Raw genomic sequence first — 15,090 nt, forward strand, 5'->3', positions numbered from 1 at the left:
TCTTCCTTCCCGGGGACAGCTCTCGGCCCAGTTATTTTGCTGAATTCCATTTGGGCTGATGTCTGCTCAGGCTCGGTTTCCTCCGGGGCAGGTTTAGCCCAGGTGGGACCGACTTGGCCTGGACTGTGTTCCATTGCGGTGACGTCGTCGGTCACTTGATGAAGGTGACTCTGCCAGGTGTGCACCGTCAATGTGCTTTTTCCCCTTTGTAATTAAGACTGTTCCGTGGAGAGAGCTTTCAGGATGATGTCAGTGCTCCTCGCGAAACTTTCCATTCTTCACGGCCTCATGGATGGAGTCTGATGGATCCATTGACAGAGCCCAATAAGCTGCTCATTGTCGTCTGCGTCGGAGGGCCGGGATGGGCCTTGTTGACGGTGCGAGTGTTCAGACCACGGCGCCGTGGCCGCTGGCTGCCCTCTGAGGGGTTCCTGGAGCCTCTTGGCGCATCTCTGTCATTCTTGGAAGGTTTCCTCACTTTCCAGCACGAGCTCTTCCAGCTGCGTCTCGTACCTTCCAGCCCCAGTCATGCATGGAGGACAGCTGAAGGACATCAGTCTCTGGGTGACGACTGTGCCGTGGCACCTGAGTGGCTGCCACTCCCGGGCCTCCATGCAGACAGCTGGGATGGGGATGGTAGGCAAGAGACACAGCCACATCCACACACACGTGTGCCGCTGGGGAGAACATTTCCACGGACTTCCCTCTCCTTGACTGAAAACTGGGATACACACATGAACATCTCAGATCCCAGCCCAATTCCAAGAACTCATTTCATCCTTTCCCACATCTCTACGTCCCTCCTGAACATGAAAGCTGGGTCCTTTGATCCTTTGGAGCTACCAAGGGGTCAGTCACTTCGTGTGTACAATAATTCCCCATCCCACCCCCGCCCGATCTCCCCCAGACTCTTCAGAGCTCTGACGCCCTCTCTGGGCTATTCCCCACAGGACACCCTTCCCCTGGGGCTCTGCATACACCAGGTCACCCCTCTGTCAAGTGTCCTTCTTCCCTCGCCCTGGACTGACCATCCTTTGGGCACCAAGATGTTCCATTCTTACCAGATTCTGGGGAGTAGCTAAGCCTAAAAATTCAAACCCTTGGGGGCCGGAGCGAGAGTACAGTGGGTAGGGCATTTGCCTTGTAAGTGGCTGACCCAGGTTTGATTCCCAGCGTCCCATATGGTTCCCTGAGCTTCACCAGGAATAATTCCTGAGTGCAAAGCTAGGAGTAATCCCTGTGCATTGCCGGGTGTGACCCCAAAAAAGAAAAAAAGAAAGAAAGAAAGGAAAGAAATTCAAACCCTGATTGCCAGAAAGAAAGAAAGAAAGAAAGAAAGAAAGAAAGAAAGAAAAGAAAGAAATTCAAACCCTGATTGCCTGACCCAGATCCTAGACTTTTGTGGGGACTGTGGAGCTAGGGGTCAGACCCAAGGCCTCACATGCACAAGATGAGCACCCCCTAGATGCCCATCTCTGATCCCAACTTACCACACACCTGGAGACAAGTGAGTTTTCTGGACCAGGAAAATCTCCTAGCTGGGCACTGGACTTTAAGTTTAGCACTGTAGCACTGTCCTCCTGTTGTTCATCAATTTGCTCAAGCAGGCCCAGTAATGTCTCCACTGTGAGACTTGTTGTTACTGTGTTTGGCGTATCGAATACGCCACGGGGAGCTTGCCAGGCTTTGCCATGCGGGTGGAGATACTGTCAGTAGCTTGCTGGGCTCTCTGAGAGGGGCGAAGGAATTGAACCCGGGCCAGCCAGGTTGGCCACGTGCAAGGCAAATGCCCTACTCGCTGTGCTATCGCTCCAGCCTGGATTTTATATATATATATATATATATATATATATATATATATATATATTACATATATACATTCTTATAGCACAGCAGGTAGGGCGTTTGCCTTGCATGCGGCTGACACGGCCATGGCCAGCCTGAGTTTGATTCCTCCACCCCTCTCGGAGAGCCCAGCAAGCTACCAAGAGTATCTTGCCTGGACAGCAAAGCCTGGCAAGCTACCCATGATGTATTTGATATGCCAAACACAGTAACAAGTCTCACAATGTTATGGGCCCACTCTAGCAAATCGATGCACAACCGGAGGACAGTGACAATGATGTATATATATAAGTTTTGACTCTACCTGGAAGTGCTCAGGGCTTACTTCTGGCTCTACACTCAGGGATCACTTCTAGCGGACTAGAGGGACCCATGGGGTACTCAGGGGACAATATGTCATGTTGGGATTGAACCCAAGTTGACTGTGTGCAAGGCAAGTGCCTTACCCGAAGAAATATCATGCTGAATGCCAGCCAGACATTGGGGAAGAAGCTTGCCAGCCTTCTTCCGGGGGAGGGCAGCCTGGAGGCCTCTGCCCGGTCCCTCCAGGGGCAGCACTCAGCCACTCTGCCCTGCCACCTCCTGTCTGCGGGACCCTCCGGCTTCCTGGGGTGAGCTGAGGAACAGACTGTGTCAGGCTGCCTCAGGGCAGTGAGCGAAGGAACACACTGTCTCCACAGCATTTCACTGTCACTGTCACTGTCCTCCCATTGTTCATCGATTTGCTTGAGCAGGCCCAGTAACGTCTCCATTGTGACACTCGTTACTGTGTTTGGCATATCAAATACGTCAAGGGTAGCTTGCCAGGCTTTGCTGTGCGGGCAAAATTCTCTCTGTAGCTTGCTGGGCTCTCAGAGAGCGGGGGAGGAATCAAACCTGGACGGTCGGGTCGGCTGCATGCAAGGCAAATGCCCTACCCACTATGCTATAGCTCCAGCCACAGCATTTCACGTTACAAAACCCGCAGTCAGGTCAATCTGCTGGCCGAGGCATGAGGCAGACCACGGGACAGTCCATGAAACTGAGTCACTGTCTCCCTGCCCTTCAGTGCTCGAGGGCGGGAGCTCTGACCACACCCCCTTCCTAGAAGCCGGGTGACCCATCTTCTGATCTGGAACCAGCGGATGGAGCCTGGGTCTGGACCCCATGAGGACCGGCTCTCACGGGGCTCCTGTTCCCCCAGATGCTCCCCCTGGGCACCCAGCATTGATGACCCCCCTCAGAGGCCAGGCCAGCCCCAGCCCAGGACACAATCTTGGACACAATAGGAGCCTGTGGATGAGGGTGGTTCCTCCGGCAGGCGGCGCAGGGGGAGCGCTGGGTTCTAAGGTCACACTGGGCTCCCAGGAGGAAAGGCAGTGCCTGAGTCAGCTGAGCTCAGCAAGAGCCGCTCACCTGCCCTGCCAGGCTCCAGGCACAGCACTGCCTCTGTTCCCCCAGTTTCACAGGAGGGGACCAGCACCGCCCAGGGCCTGGGTGTGTGATTCCTTCTTAGAGAACGGCCACAGGGGGACGCTGAGTATATCCAATCCACCCCTCCCACCAGCCACCATGAAGCTGCAGGCACCCCAATGGGGCCGGGGACCAGTCCCAGTGAGCAGGCTGGACAGTCTTGTGTCCAGCACAGGACACACCCGAAAGCTCTTCAGGTCCCTGGGGTGCTGTGGAACGTGCCCACCCCAGATAGCCATGGGCTGACCCCTCGAGCTGTCTCTCCAACCGCGACCCACCCATGCTTTTCCAGGCCCTCTTCTGGCCACCGGAATCGGCAGTGGGCCTGGGAAAGGACGGGCACACAGATGCCCTTGGATGTGGAGGCGCTGCCTGTGGCAGGCGTGAGAGGGTCCTGGGCTGCAGTAGGTGGTACCAGCTTGCAGTGCTCCCCTGGTCTGACTGCCTGCATGGGCCCAGTTCTCCCCCCAACCCTCACTGCACCCCAAGATGCTGGATTCTAGGCAGTGGTCTCTGTTCTGTCCTCCATGGCCCAGGGCTGAGCTGGGGAGGGATCTCCAGCTGCCACCCAGGCCTTGGGCCTGTCTTCACATAATGGAGGTGCAGTTGGTTGGAGTTTCTCGGCTGGGCTGCATAACAATGAGGGGAAAGAGCTAAGAGAAGGGGCAAAATAAATAATAAGTGATTGATGGGGAGGGCACTGAGCAGTGGCCATGCTGCAGGTGCACCCGGAGTCTGGACTAAGGTGGTCTGTGCCCAGAGCGATGCTAGCGGGCTGGCGGGGGTGACCAGGGCCCCAGAGGGACACTAGCAGGACAGGGGGAGGACATGGACCATGGTCCCAGAGTGACGCTAGCAGGCTGGGAGGGGGTAGACTGGGGCCAATCCACCTCCCAGTGCCACTGCCCACACACCTGCACCAGCCCCTTCCCAGAACACTCTCAGGGCAGGGCCACGTTGGCTGCAAGACAGGCCCCAGCCTTGGGGGGCTGGCCTCCCTCCAGGCCACCCTCCAACTGCTATCCCAGACCCTGAAGGTCACTGATAGCCACGTCCTCCAAGAAGTCAGTCCCCCCCGGACCCTAGCCCAGCATATCCCGACTGCACGTGTGACTTCCTCCTCCCTGCAGAGCCCAGCTATCCTTTGTCTCGGCCCACCCAGGCTCCCCGCAACTCCCTCAGGGCTAAGCATCCCTCCCATGCCCTACAAGCAAAGGGTGTGGTGCCTGCTGTCCTGCTCTGGGCCAGCCACCCTGTGCAGGGTGCTTGGATCAGGCCCCTGGCAGAGGACTCGATGTACCCTATGCACAAGGGGCTCAGACCTGCACAGTGTGAAAGGCACAGTCCCCAGTGCTAAGGGGGCTTGGGAGTCGGGCTCTGTCTGACGGGACAGTCGGGCTCTTGGTGGGCATCTGCCCCTCCCCCTCCACCGAACCCACTGTGAATCCTGGGAGGGCTGCACCCCACTTTTCCAAATGCTGCTCTTGCCTCCTCTACCCTCCACTGCCCACTGCAGGGGGGACAAGCCACGGGTCAGTAAGGGTGAGCTGGGTGTCAGTGGGGGCTAGTGGAGGCTGCTGGGGGCTGAGACCTCGGACGATGGGCTGTGAGAATGCAACATGCCTTGGGAACTTACCAATCAGCGAGACACAAGTTGGGGGGGGGGGTGATGTGGAGAAGCATCTGGAAGACCCACTTGTTCTGGGGGCTTTTGCAGGCACCCCTGCCGGGCTTCCTGATGACGTTGTGCCTGCAGTGCCCGCACCCGTGGAAGTCCCTGCCCTGGCTGGGGCTCAGTTTCCAAGAACTGTTACTAGTTGGAGGCTCTCTGCACCCTGGGTTCTCCCCAGCGCCACAGGACTGAAAGTGAGAGCCTCAGGGCTGTCCTGTGGGGATGGGCTCCAGCTGGACGCACAGAGTGTAGCCCTGTGGGAGCCGGGACGGGCCAGGGTCCCCGCACACATACATGAACAGGCCTGAGTCCAGGCTGCTGTGGGGACTCCTGGGGCGAAAGTGGGATATCTGCAAGTCCCACTGGGCTCTGAGAACCTTGGCAGCCAGGCCCCGCCCCCGGAAGCCCATGCCCCGCCCCGGAAGTCCTGGCCCCGCCCCTGGCAGTCCAGGCCCCGCCCCCGGAAGCCCAAGCCCCGCCTCTTGGCAGTCCAGGCCCCGCCCCACTATTGGGGAGGAGCCAGTGCATGGAGGTAGCCGGGAGGGGGGCACAGTGACAGCTGTGAAAAGTCTCTGTTCCTTGGCAGTGGATTTACACCGGACCTTGTCAATCCCCGCAGACTTGTGTCCTGTGAGGGAGCCCTTTAGGGGCACAGCTAGCAGGGCGCATGCCTGGAGCCCCGGTTCTGTCCTTGGCCCCTGCTGTCCAGCCCTGCCCAGGAAGCACTGGACGCACCACACACAGCACAGTGCGAAGCTGATGGCAGCCGCCTTCCACGAGGGGTCCTCCTGTCTAGTTATGTAGACCCCGACTCTCATCCAGGCGACGAGGGACAACTGTCTCCTGTGATCGTTGGGAAATACTCTGGGAAAAGGAGCTCCTGCTTGTCTGAAACTCAGATTTGCTCGCACCCAGGTTCTCCCTGGGTCCCACGCACAAGCGCCTCTTTTGGAGGGGGCGCCCCAATCTGGAACCACGATGTCCTTTTTCCCCTTCCTTCATGTGCTTGCTGGTTGCGATGTGTGTGTGTGCACATATGTATATGTGTGTACATGCATGCATGAGTATGTACGTATGTGTACATATGTGCGTGTGTGTATGTGCATGTGTACGTGTATATATGTACATGTGTGTATGTGTACATGCATGCATGTGTATGTGCAGGTATGCATGTGTGTGCCTGTGAGCATGTATGTGCGTGTGTGCATGTGAATGTGTGTGTGCGTATGTGCGTGTGTGTGTGCATGTATGCATGTGTCTGTGTGTGGGGAGGGGTGTTAAACAGAGGACTGGTGGAGCTCGCCCACCCTGGCTGCTGTGCCCCCGAGATCCTGGCAGTGGCCCCAGGGGTTCCCCACAGCTGGGCCACCAGGGCAGCACCCATACATGCAGGTGACTCCCAGGCCTGTACTTACAGCCTCACTCTCACTAGACAGGTCACGGTTTCAGCCAGCCCTGTGCCCCCAGTTCCCACCTCTGGACAGGGCCGAGTGCCCACCTGGGGCCATTGAGTCCTGAGAGCCAGCACAGAGCAGTGCTCTCTGCTGCTCAGGACAGCCCTGAGGGGAAGGGGCATTTGGAGACTGCCAGGAAACGGGGGAGGAGGGGGCAGCAGATGCCTGTCACAGGGGCCATGTAAGGGGGCTAGGCCAGCACCCGGCCCGCCAACAAAGGGCAGTTCCCAGCTCTCCTATCCTGATCTCCTGGACCAGAGCTGGTTCCCAGGGTCTCGCTTCCTTCTGTCCTCATTAGCCTTTGGCTGGGGCTGCCCGGCTGCCACCTGGCACCATGCCAAGCCCCTGCTCCCAGAGCTCTGCCCTCACCGCGGCCCCAGCGATGGGCCCCATGCCTGGACAGGCGGGGAGCAGGTGGAGGACGGGGCTCCCTCGGAGGCCCTGGGGCCTGCAGCTCCACATGCAGGTGAGCTGCCTCTCCGAGCCTCGGTTCCTCACCTGCAACACAGGAGGAAGCGTCGAGACTAGGGATCGAGGCCATGCTGGGTACGGTGCTCAGCCAGGGCAGGAGCGCCGTAAATGCGATTTCTGGAGGCTCCAACTTCTAAAGTCTTGAGCAGCCTGACGGGCCAGGAGGGACTCTGTGCAGACCAAACAGGTGGGGAACAGAGTGCAAACAACTGCCCCCGCCCCTGCCCCTCACCTCCCCTCTCCCCCATTCCCCCTCTGGGACCGTCTCAGGTGCAGACACCACAACCCAGGAAGGCAGCAGCCCCCTCAGGATCCAGGTGCACATGCCTGCGTGCCCTCCCTAGAGTCAGCTCCAGGCTATTTCTGGCCAGCCCCCACCCCCACCCCCACCCCCCAGCCTCCTCTCTGCTGGTAGAGTCACCTACCCACGGCTGTTTTCTTCTTTTGTCATGTTTTATCAGAGATGGGTGATGCCGATGATGGTGATGAAGACGGACCCACCCAGCTGTGCTCAGCGCTTGGTGAGGATCATCAGGGATGATTCCTGGCGGGGCTCAGGGAAACTTATGGGGTGCCAGGATCAAATCGGACCAGCTGCAGGCGAGCACCCTCCCTGTGGTACTATTGCTCTGGCCCCTGCTGGAGCACTGTGCAGGGTTCGTGAATGCTGTGATTGACACCCATGAAGATGACACTAGGTCACCATGATCCCTGCCCCTCAATTCTCTCAGCCCACTGTGACCACTGTTTGTTCTTTTATTTGGTGGCAGTTGGGCCACACCGAGTGATGCACAGGGTCTGCTCTGGGCTCGGGGCTTGGGGATCACTCTTGGTAAGGCTCAGGGATGCACGTGGTGCCGGGAAAGCAATCTGGGCCTCCTTCAGGCAAAGCCTGTGCTTTGGACAGTGAACTCTCTCTCCAGTGCTCACCACTGACTCTTGGAATCTGGGTTTTGCTTTATCTTTGTCAAAGGAGTGAAAATAAAACATCTTTTCCCCTCTGACTTATTTCACTTAACAGAGAATGTCATCTTCTCCTCTCTTTTCTATATTCGTGGAGCTGAGCTGTACAAATAAATATACACATTCTTTTGTGCATATACTTTATCCAGCCACCCATAAGGTTGCTGCCATTTCTTGGCTACTGAAAATAATGCTATGATGCTGAAAGTAGACTACAGACCGAACATGATTGCCACTCAATGCCTCTTTTGCAAACCACAACACCCAAAAGGAGAGAGAGAACACAGAGGCAGGGTGGGATGGGGGGTGGAAGGGATACTGGGGTCAGGGGTGGTAGAGAATGGCACTGGTGGAGAGATGGGTATTCGATCGTTGTATAACTGATACCCAAGCACAAAAATTTGTAAGTCTACAACTGTACCTCATGCTGTCTCACTAATAAAAATAAAAAACAAATTAAATAAATAAAAATTAAAAAAAGAAAATAATGCTGTGATAAATGCAGCATTGCATGTATTTCTCCCAATTCTGCATTCTCTTATTGCTCAGGGGCCGATTCAGAAAGGACAGCGCTGGACCCTGTGGTATTCATCTGTAGTCGTCGCCATGTCCAGGGGTTTACAATGAGTTGCACTGTACCGTGTGTGTTTATTGGGGAGGGGTCGGGCTGCATTTGGTAGGTGGAGTGGAGCCAGGGAGCAAACTTGGGGCCTCAAGCAAGCAAGGCAAGGATCTACCACGGAGCCACACCCCCTGGCCCCAAGTGGCATTTCTATGACTTTTAAAATTAACTTTTAAATCAACTCAGGGGTTGTGGAGCCCCCAGGCAGGCTGAGCGGCTCAATGAGAGGGTCCGAGCACACGGTACTGCTCAGCCCTGTGGTATACTCAGCGCCTCCATGGCCAGCACTGTGCTACGGCCCTGTGTAGATGACTTTTTTGAAAATTTTCCATGCGGCTTTCCATAGCTACAACAGTTTACATTTCCACGATATACAAATGCTCCCTTCTTCTTCACGCCCTCGCTAACACTTGTTGTTTCTTGTCTTTTTCTTTTTTTTTATGTAAGTTATTCTGCTCCCGGGGTGAGATGCTATCTTGTGGTGGTTTGATCTGCATCTTCTTAACGGTGAATGATGAGGAACCTTTTTTCATGCGTCAGTTGGCCAACATGTGTGTTGCCCTGGAGAAGTGTTTCTTCTGATCCCCTGCGGTTTTTAAAAATTGGGATGCTTGTTTTCTTGTTACGTGAGTTCTTTATATATTTTATAGTGTATATATTTTAATATAACCATTTATTAATACTTGAATATAAGCCCCTTGTCAGATAAACGAGTTCAACTATCTCTCGCAGTAGCTTTCATACACTTACTTATTTTGTTTTTATATTTTATCTTCTTTGGAGGTGGAAGTTTTGGGCCACACCGGGAAGTACTCAGGGTTTACTCCTGGCTCTTCATTCAGAATTGCATCTGGTGAGGCTTGAGGAACCATATGGGGTGCTGAGGACTGAACCCCAGTTGACCGTGTGCAAGGCAAGTGCCCTACCTGCTATATTATTGCTCTGGCTCTAATCATATGATTTTTATCTTCCCAGGCCAAAGAAAATTTGGGATTTTGATTTAGTATTTATTGGTATAACCATTCTTGCACCCCTGGAATAAACCCCACTAAGGTGGTGTAACATTATTCTAATGTATTTTGAGCACATCATTGAATTGCTAGTTTGTTAATAATTTATTGAGGGTATCTGCATCTACACTCATTAGCGATATTAGTCTATAGTTTCCTTTATTGTGTTATGTCCTTGTCTGATTTTGATCTCAGAGTAATTTTTGGCCTCAGTGTTTGAAAGTGTTCCTTACTCTTCAGATTCTTAGAAGAATTTGAGAAGACTAAGCATTAGCTCTTTTTTTAATTTGGGGGAATGAGGCCAGATAGTACAGCGGGCAGAGCACTTAACTTGCATACAGCCATCCTGGGTTCGATGCCCAGCAGCACATATTTGAGTTCCATAGGGCCCAAACCCTCAGGACCCTGTAGGCAGCAGAGTACCTGGAGCAGAGGGAGCAGGATGCTCGCTGGGAGGAGCCTGGCTAAGCAGCACCACAGGCCAGAGGGCGTGGGAGAGCAAGCAGTATCCTAACCCGTTTAGGATGGCGCTGCCGTTCCTGCCCTCCCTCATGTTCAGTGGCAAGGCATGGGCCGGGAGGTGCTCGGAGGGCTGAGCACGTGCTTTGGAGGAGGGAGCACTGCGTCCAATCCCTGACTGAGCATGGGGCCCCTGAGCACCACCAGCTGGGACCCAGAACAAACAAGAACAAAACGCGATCTGTTTCTTCCTGAGTAGCCAGTGCCTCAGTGCATGGTCTGGCAGCACCGTGCCCTGCAGGGGGGCCACAGCCTCAGACCCCAGCACCACAGCCACGCGAGCACGAGGGTCCTGGCTGCCAGCCTCCAGCTAGGTTCTCACAGCAAACTTGATAGCCCCTGAGTCTGAGGCCAGACACTGGCTGCCCGTCAAGGCACTGGAGAAGGGATGTGAAGTCTCAGGGTCCGAGACTCTTCCAGGGGCCCAGACCCCAGACGCCTGCCCATGAGCAGGACACCAAGCAAAGAGTTGGCACTAATGTGACAGTCCCCCACCGAGCTTCCCCTCAAGCAGCCCTGGGCTCCGGTCATGAGAGCCACTAGCCTTGATGAGGCGGGGGTGCAGCCCGGGGCCTTCTCACAGACAGGGCTGTCTGAGAGACTCCACATGACCTGCCGCGGGGCACGCAGAGGGAGGTGCTCAGGGAGGGGTACCACGTCTTCCCACTTGAGGGCGGTCTCAGACACCCCTAACGTGGCCAGGCTGTGGCGCTGAGCAGGGGAGTGACAAGTGCTCTGTGGTAGGAGCCCTAGTGCCCCCCAGTCCTGGCTGCGGTGACTCTGCCAAGAACTAGAAACCTTGGGTTCCACATGCCTTGGGCTCCAGCTCTTAGGGCTAATGAATGAAAGAGGCCAAGAACTCTGGTTCAGGAAAGATCCTCGTCAGATACACCTCAGCTTGCCGGCCGCGGACATACGGGCTGAGAGAAGGGATCCTGAGACCCGTATTCGGTGTGGACGTGGGGAGCATGTGCAGAGGGCAGGGCCGTCGGAGTCACAGTAAGCAGAGTCAACAGCTCCTTTCAATGTGTAGTAAGTCATTCCTTTATTTCTCAAGATGTGCACACTCAGTATTAAGCTGGCCAGGACAACTCACGGCTCTCGGTATGTACAGGCCCTTCGACGGCGTGGGTTACAGACAACTTCAAAGCTAGTGCACCACACACGGGATCAAACAGGAAGCCTAGCGTCCCCAGGCCACTCGGAGCACACTGAGGGAGGGAGAGGGAGGAGGAATGATGCAGCGTCCCGTCAGGGGACTCGGTGCACAGGGCAGGACACACGGGGAGGGACGGCGAGCTAGTCGCAATCGTCGGCGACTGCGGTTCCGGGCGATGGTCAAGGGACTGAGTTCAACAGGTCCTTCAGGAAGCTCTCTGGATCAGTGATTTCCGATAACAGACCTGGAACAGAGGCGGGGCGGTGAGGAGCAGGCCCGCACAGCCCCCGGCCCGCTGAGTCACGGCCGCTGGTTCCCGCCGAGAACACGCTGTGCTCGACAGGCTCCGACACAGCTACTGTGGTGCGCACAACTCCAAAGCTGGGAGGTGTCACCCACACAACAAACGCCTTTGGTTCGGCCGGGGGAGGGGGGACGGGGATGATGATGACAACGACGACGACAGCTGCCAAGAGGGCAGAAGAGGGGAGGGGGACAGACTGGAGGCATATTCTCAATGGGACCCCAGGAGCACTAGGACCAGCCACTAGCCTGAAGCCCAGGAGCCCTATTTCCCCAACGACCCAGAGGAGAGAACTGGATCCCTGGGCGGCACTATGGGAGTCAGCGCAGCATGCGTGTGGAAGCAGCCCGTGCCCAGAGGGGCCCGGTCCTCACGGCCCCCACCAGGCCGGCGCTCCCATTTACCCCACAAGGAGCTGTTAACCCGAGGCTGGCACTATTCATGCTGAAATCACCGCCCGGCGTGGTGCCAAGGCAGCGAAGCGTGCTGCGGATCCGCTCCTGCTGGTGTCAGAGGTGTTTTGTCCTTGTATTTGAATAAGGTGTGTCTGATGTTCCGAACTGTGCTTACAGCTTCAAGTAATAAACTCATGCTGTAAAAATCTGACCTCAGAGGCCCCCGCCAGCTGGGGTGCAGGGCAGAGGCCTGCGCTGAGAGGAGCAGCATCCTTCCCCTGCCTGCCTCTCCACAGACAGTCTGTCAGCAGCCACCCACCAGGCCCAGGGGACCGACACAGAGCTGGGCACGGAGGGCCCAGCCAACAGTGACATGTGCTCAGCCAGGAAGCAGATCCTGGGACCCAGCAAGGCACACAGCCCAGGGCAAAGGGCAAGGAGGAGGGGGCGAGTGAGCCAGGCACGAACAGCAAGGAGCCCCACTGACAGCAGGCCAGACCCACAGGACACAGACAGGAAACCTGTCAATGGAGGCTGTCTCCCGACCAGGGACCTGGGGAGAGCTTTCCTGCTTCCTTACTTTCCAAAATTCCCGCAGTAAGTGTCAAGAGAAAATGAGAGCGGGAAGTTTTGGCTCTGGGGGCGATACCTGAGCAGGAACGGAGCTGGTGTTCCTCAGGGCACTTTCGCAGGCACCTGCCCCAGTTACTTCCCCGGCTGCCCATCACCTGGGTCGGGTTATAAAACGCTGTGTCTGCAGTGCGGGCGGTCACTGGTCTACAGCGTCTGCACACTAGCCAGGGGCACGCCTCTCTTTTCTCACTGTGGGACGCGGAGCCATCTGTCGCCCTGCTCTTACAATCAGAGAAGCGCTGTGCTGTTTTGGCATCACCCTTTACTTAACCAGAGCTGAACTCTTCCACACGTTTCTGCGAGCAGCTGTGACACATGAGGTCGCAGTGCCCAAGAAGCAGGAGGAAGTCAGGTAAATGCCATGTAAATTCTCTGAGCAGCCATAAACGCCAAGAATCATAAAAGGGCCTCTGTCAGGTCTTTTTCAGGGGGTGGGTTGAGAGCAAGGGTTTTGGTCACATTTGGCTGTGCTCAGGGATGACTCTTGGTGGTGGCAGGACTGAACATGGGTTAGCCACGTGCAAGGCAAGTGCCAGCCCCTTTACCTCTAGCTATGCCCAATTAAAAATGATTTTTCTAAGACTGTTACATCCTATATAACGTGGAAATAACTATAATTCCTACCTCTTACAGAACTGACTTAAACGTGTTTTAGGGAAGTTTTTAGGGAGGGAGGGGAGAGAGAGACAGACAGCCTTCTCAGTGGTACTCCCTAGATTCACACATCTCCGGTGAGCCTGGGGGGCGCCCAGGATGGGGAGTACACCCAGGGTTGTCCCTAAAGGTGGGTGGAAGATGGAGGTGCAGCAAGCAGCGCTGAGCCAGGGCTGCAGTGCGGAGTGAAGGCACAGCCACCAGGGTAGCCGGGCCTGCTCAGGTCTTCCAGACCTTTGGTGGTGGGTAACAGTTCTTGCCCGTGTTTCATGTTTCTCACATACGAACGCTATGATCAGACCCTCGGAGGCGGACATGGGCAGTGCTGCAGACCTTTGAGAGACAAACACTAACCGGCCACGTCGAGGAACTCTGAGAAGGTCTCCACCGGCATGAACTCCTCCTGGAAGGTCTTCAGAGCTCTGTCAGCAGCTTCGTAGATGGGCATGTCGTTGTGGCGGATGTATTCCGCCAGAGAGCAGGACCAGCCGCCCTCCGTGTTACTGGTAGGCACCTTCTACAAGAACCAACAGGAGACGGAGAGGCATTACTTAATGCCTCCTGCCTTGTGTCTAAGATCAGTCAGGACGCTTCAATCCAACGGAGAGGGGAACCCTCCCACTTACATCAAAGTTTTCCCTGGAGGATGTGTTTTGCTTCCAAGAACAACAAAATTTCACTTCATTACAGCCCCTTATTAAGGCACTGTGTCACCTGAGCCTACAAGCTATAACAAGTGACTGTGCGCTTTCTCCTCAGAGTTACTCCTCCACTTACCAAAGGAAAGGGAAGGGCAACATGCTTCGAGTGAGCGGAGCACCAGCTTAGACAGGGAGCCAGCCCTCTCCCATGAATGCCCCAGGGCTGAGACTGTCCTACGACAAAGGGGGCTGCAGGATGTCATGCGTACAGCGGCCAACATGAGTAGATTCAGAGGGGACAAGAGTGATGGGCGTACGGGTGAAGGGGGCTGCAGCAGGCCAGAGATAGGAGACAGGAGAGATCTGGCCTCCAAGCCCATCCCGGACGGAAGGGTCGGGCTAGTCTTTCTCCCCCACACCCATAACCCCCCGCCGTGGCAGGTGCTGTTGGCTTCTCAGCAGAGGCCAGCAGAGCAGGGCCCAAGCCAGAAGCGGCAATTTTACACCTGCTCAAAGCAGCCAAGCCTGGCGCTTCCTTACCTTGAACATGTTGTAAATAAGATCGACGAGGGCCCAGAAGAGAAGGGAGGAGCGATAGGCAGAGTAGTCCTTCACGGCCTTGTCTGTCAGCCTGGGAGAGAAGCAACATGTGCATGAGGACCCTTGAAGACCGCTCAGAGGCCAGAGAGAAGTACCTGGGAGCAAGGGCCGGGTCAGCTGCTCCCGCCACTCACCTTGCTCCTTGGCATAAAGCAGCGGCGAGGAAGGGCCTCTCAAGCCCCGGGACTCAGCAGCTTATTGGAAAACGTCCCATGAAATATTCATCTTCAGTACTGACTCCCTTCCAAACCCGGAGAAAGCAGAATGGAGGCGGAGGGAAGCCTAAGTGTGCCACAACGATCCAAAGGTCTCTGCCCTCAGAAATGCCTCACAGCCCCGTTTCCCTCCGGGGAGCCCCCAGGAGGCCCTGGGCTTTGACAGAACCTCAGAAAGGAGGCAGGAAGCAGCAAGGTGCCACCCTTTGGTTGTTTTATGAAGTGAGCAGACCTAAACTAGCCGGACAGAGTACCGGACCACTTGGCTTATGTCGAAAAGCAGCGAGCGGCTGTAAACGGGTGTTTGGCAACAGAAATGTCTAGGATGGACGATGGGCCACCTCACCACCTCCCAAGTAAATCCCAGCATAATCCCAGGATGCGCACCGCACCCGTCTCTAACCAGAATCATCTGAATGCCGTGATTCAGATCAGGAGGGAGGGCAGAGCGGGCTGTCTGCCTTCTCAGCAGACACCCGGT

The 15,090-nt window shown here is 55.9% G+C and overlaps 1 protein-coding gene across 9 annotated transcripts in view; it reads right to left on the reverse strand.

The window, feature by feature from the left end:
• Nucleotides 1-11,034: 11,034 nt before the first annotated feature.
• UBR4 (ubiquitin protein ligase E3 component n-recognin 4) overlaps nucleotides 11,035-15,090 on the reverse strand; it is a 134,771-nt gene continuing 130,715 nt past the window's right edge. For all 9 annotated transcript variants that reach the window (XM_056122722.1, XM_056122730.1, XM_056122724.1 and 6 more), the window contains 3 exons: nucleotides 14,335-14,425; nucleotides 13,508-13,670; nucleotides 11,035-11,411 (listed from right to left, as the gene is read on the reverse strand). In XM_056122722.1, the coding sequence (XP_055978697.1) occupies nucleotides 11,347-11,411; nucleotides 13,508-13,670; nucleotides 14,335-14,425 (319 nt within the window). In that variant the 3' untranslated portion in view covers nucleotides 11,035-11,346. The remainder of the gene's footprint in view (nucleotides 11,412-13,507; nucleotides 13,671-14,334; nucleotides 14,426-15,090) is intronic.

Source organism: Sorex fumeus, unplaced genomic scaffold (genome assembly GCF_029834395.1).
Source record: "Sorex fumeus unplaced genomic scaffold, SorFum_2.1 ptg000047l, whole genome shotgun sequence".
Lineage (NCBI taxonomy): Eukaryota > Metazoa > Chordata > Mammalia > Eulipotyphla > Soricidae > Sorex > Sorex fumeus.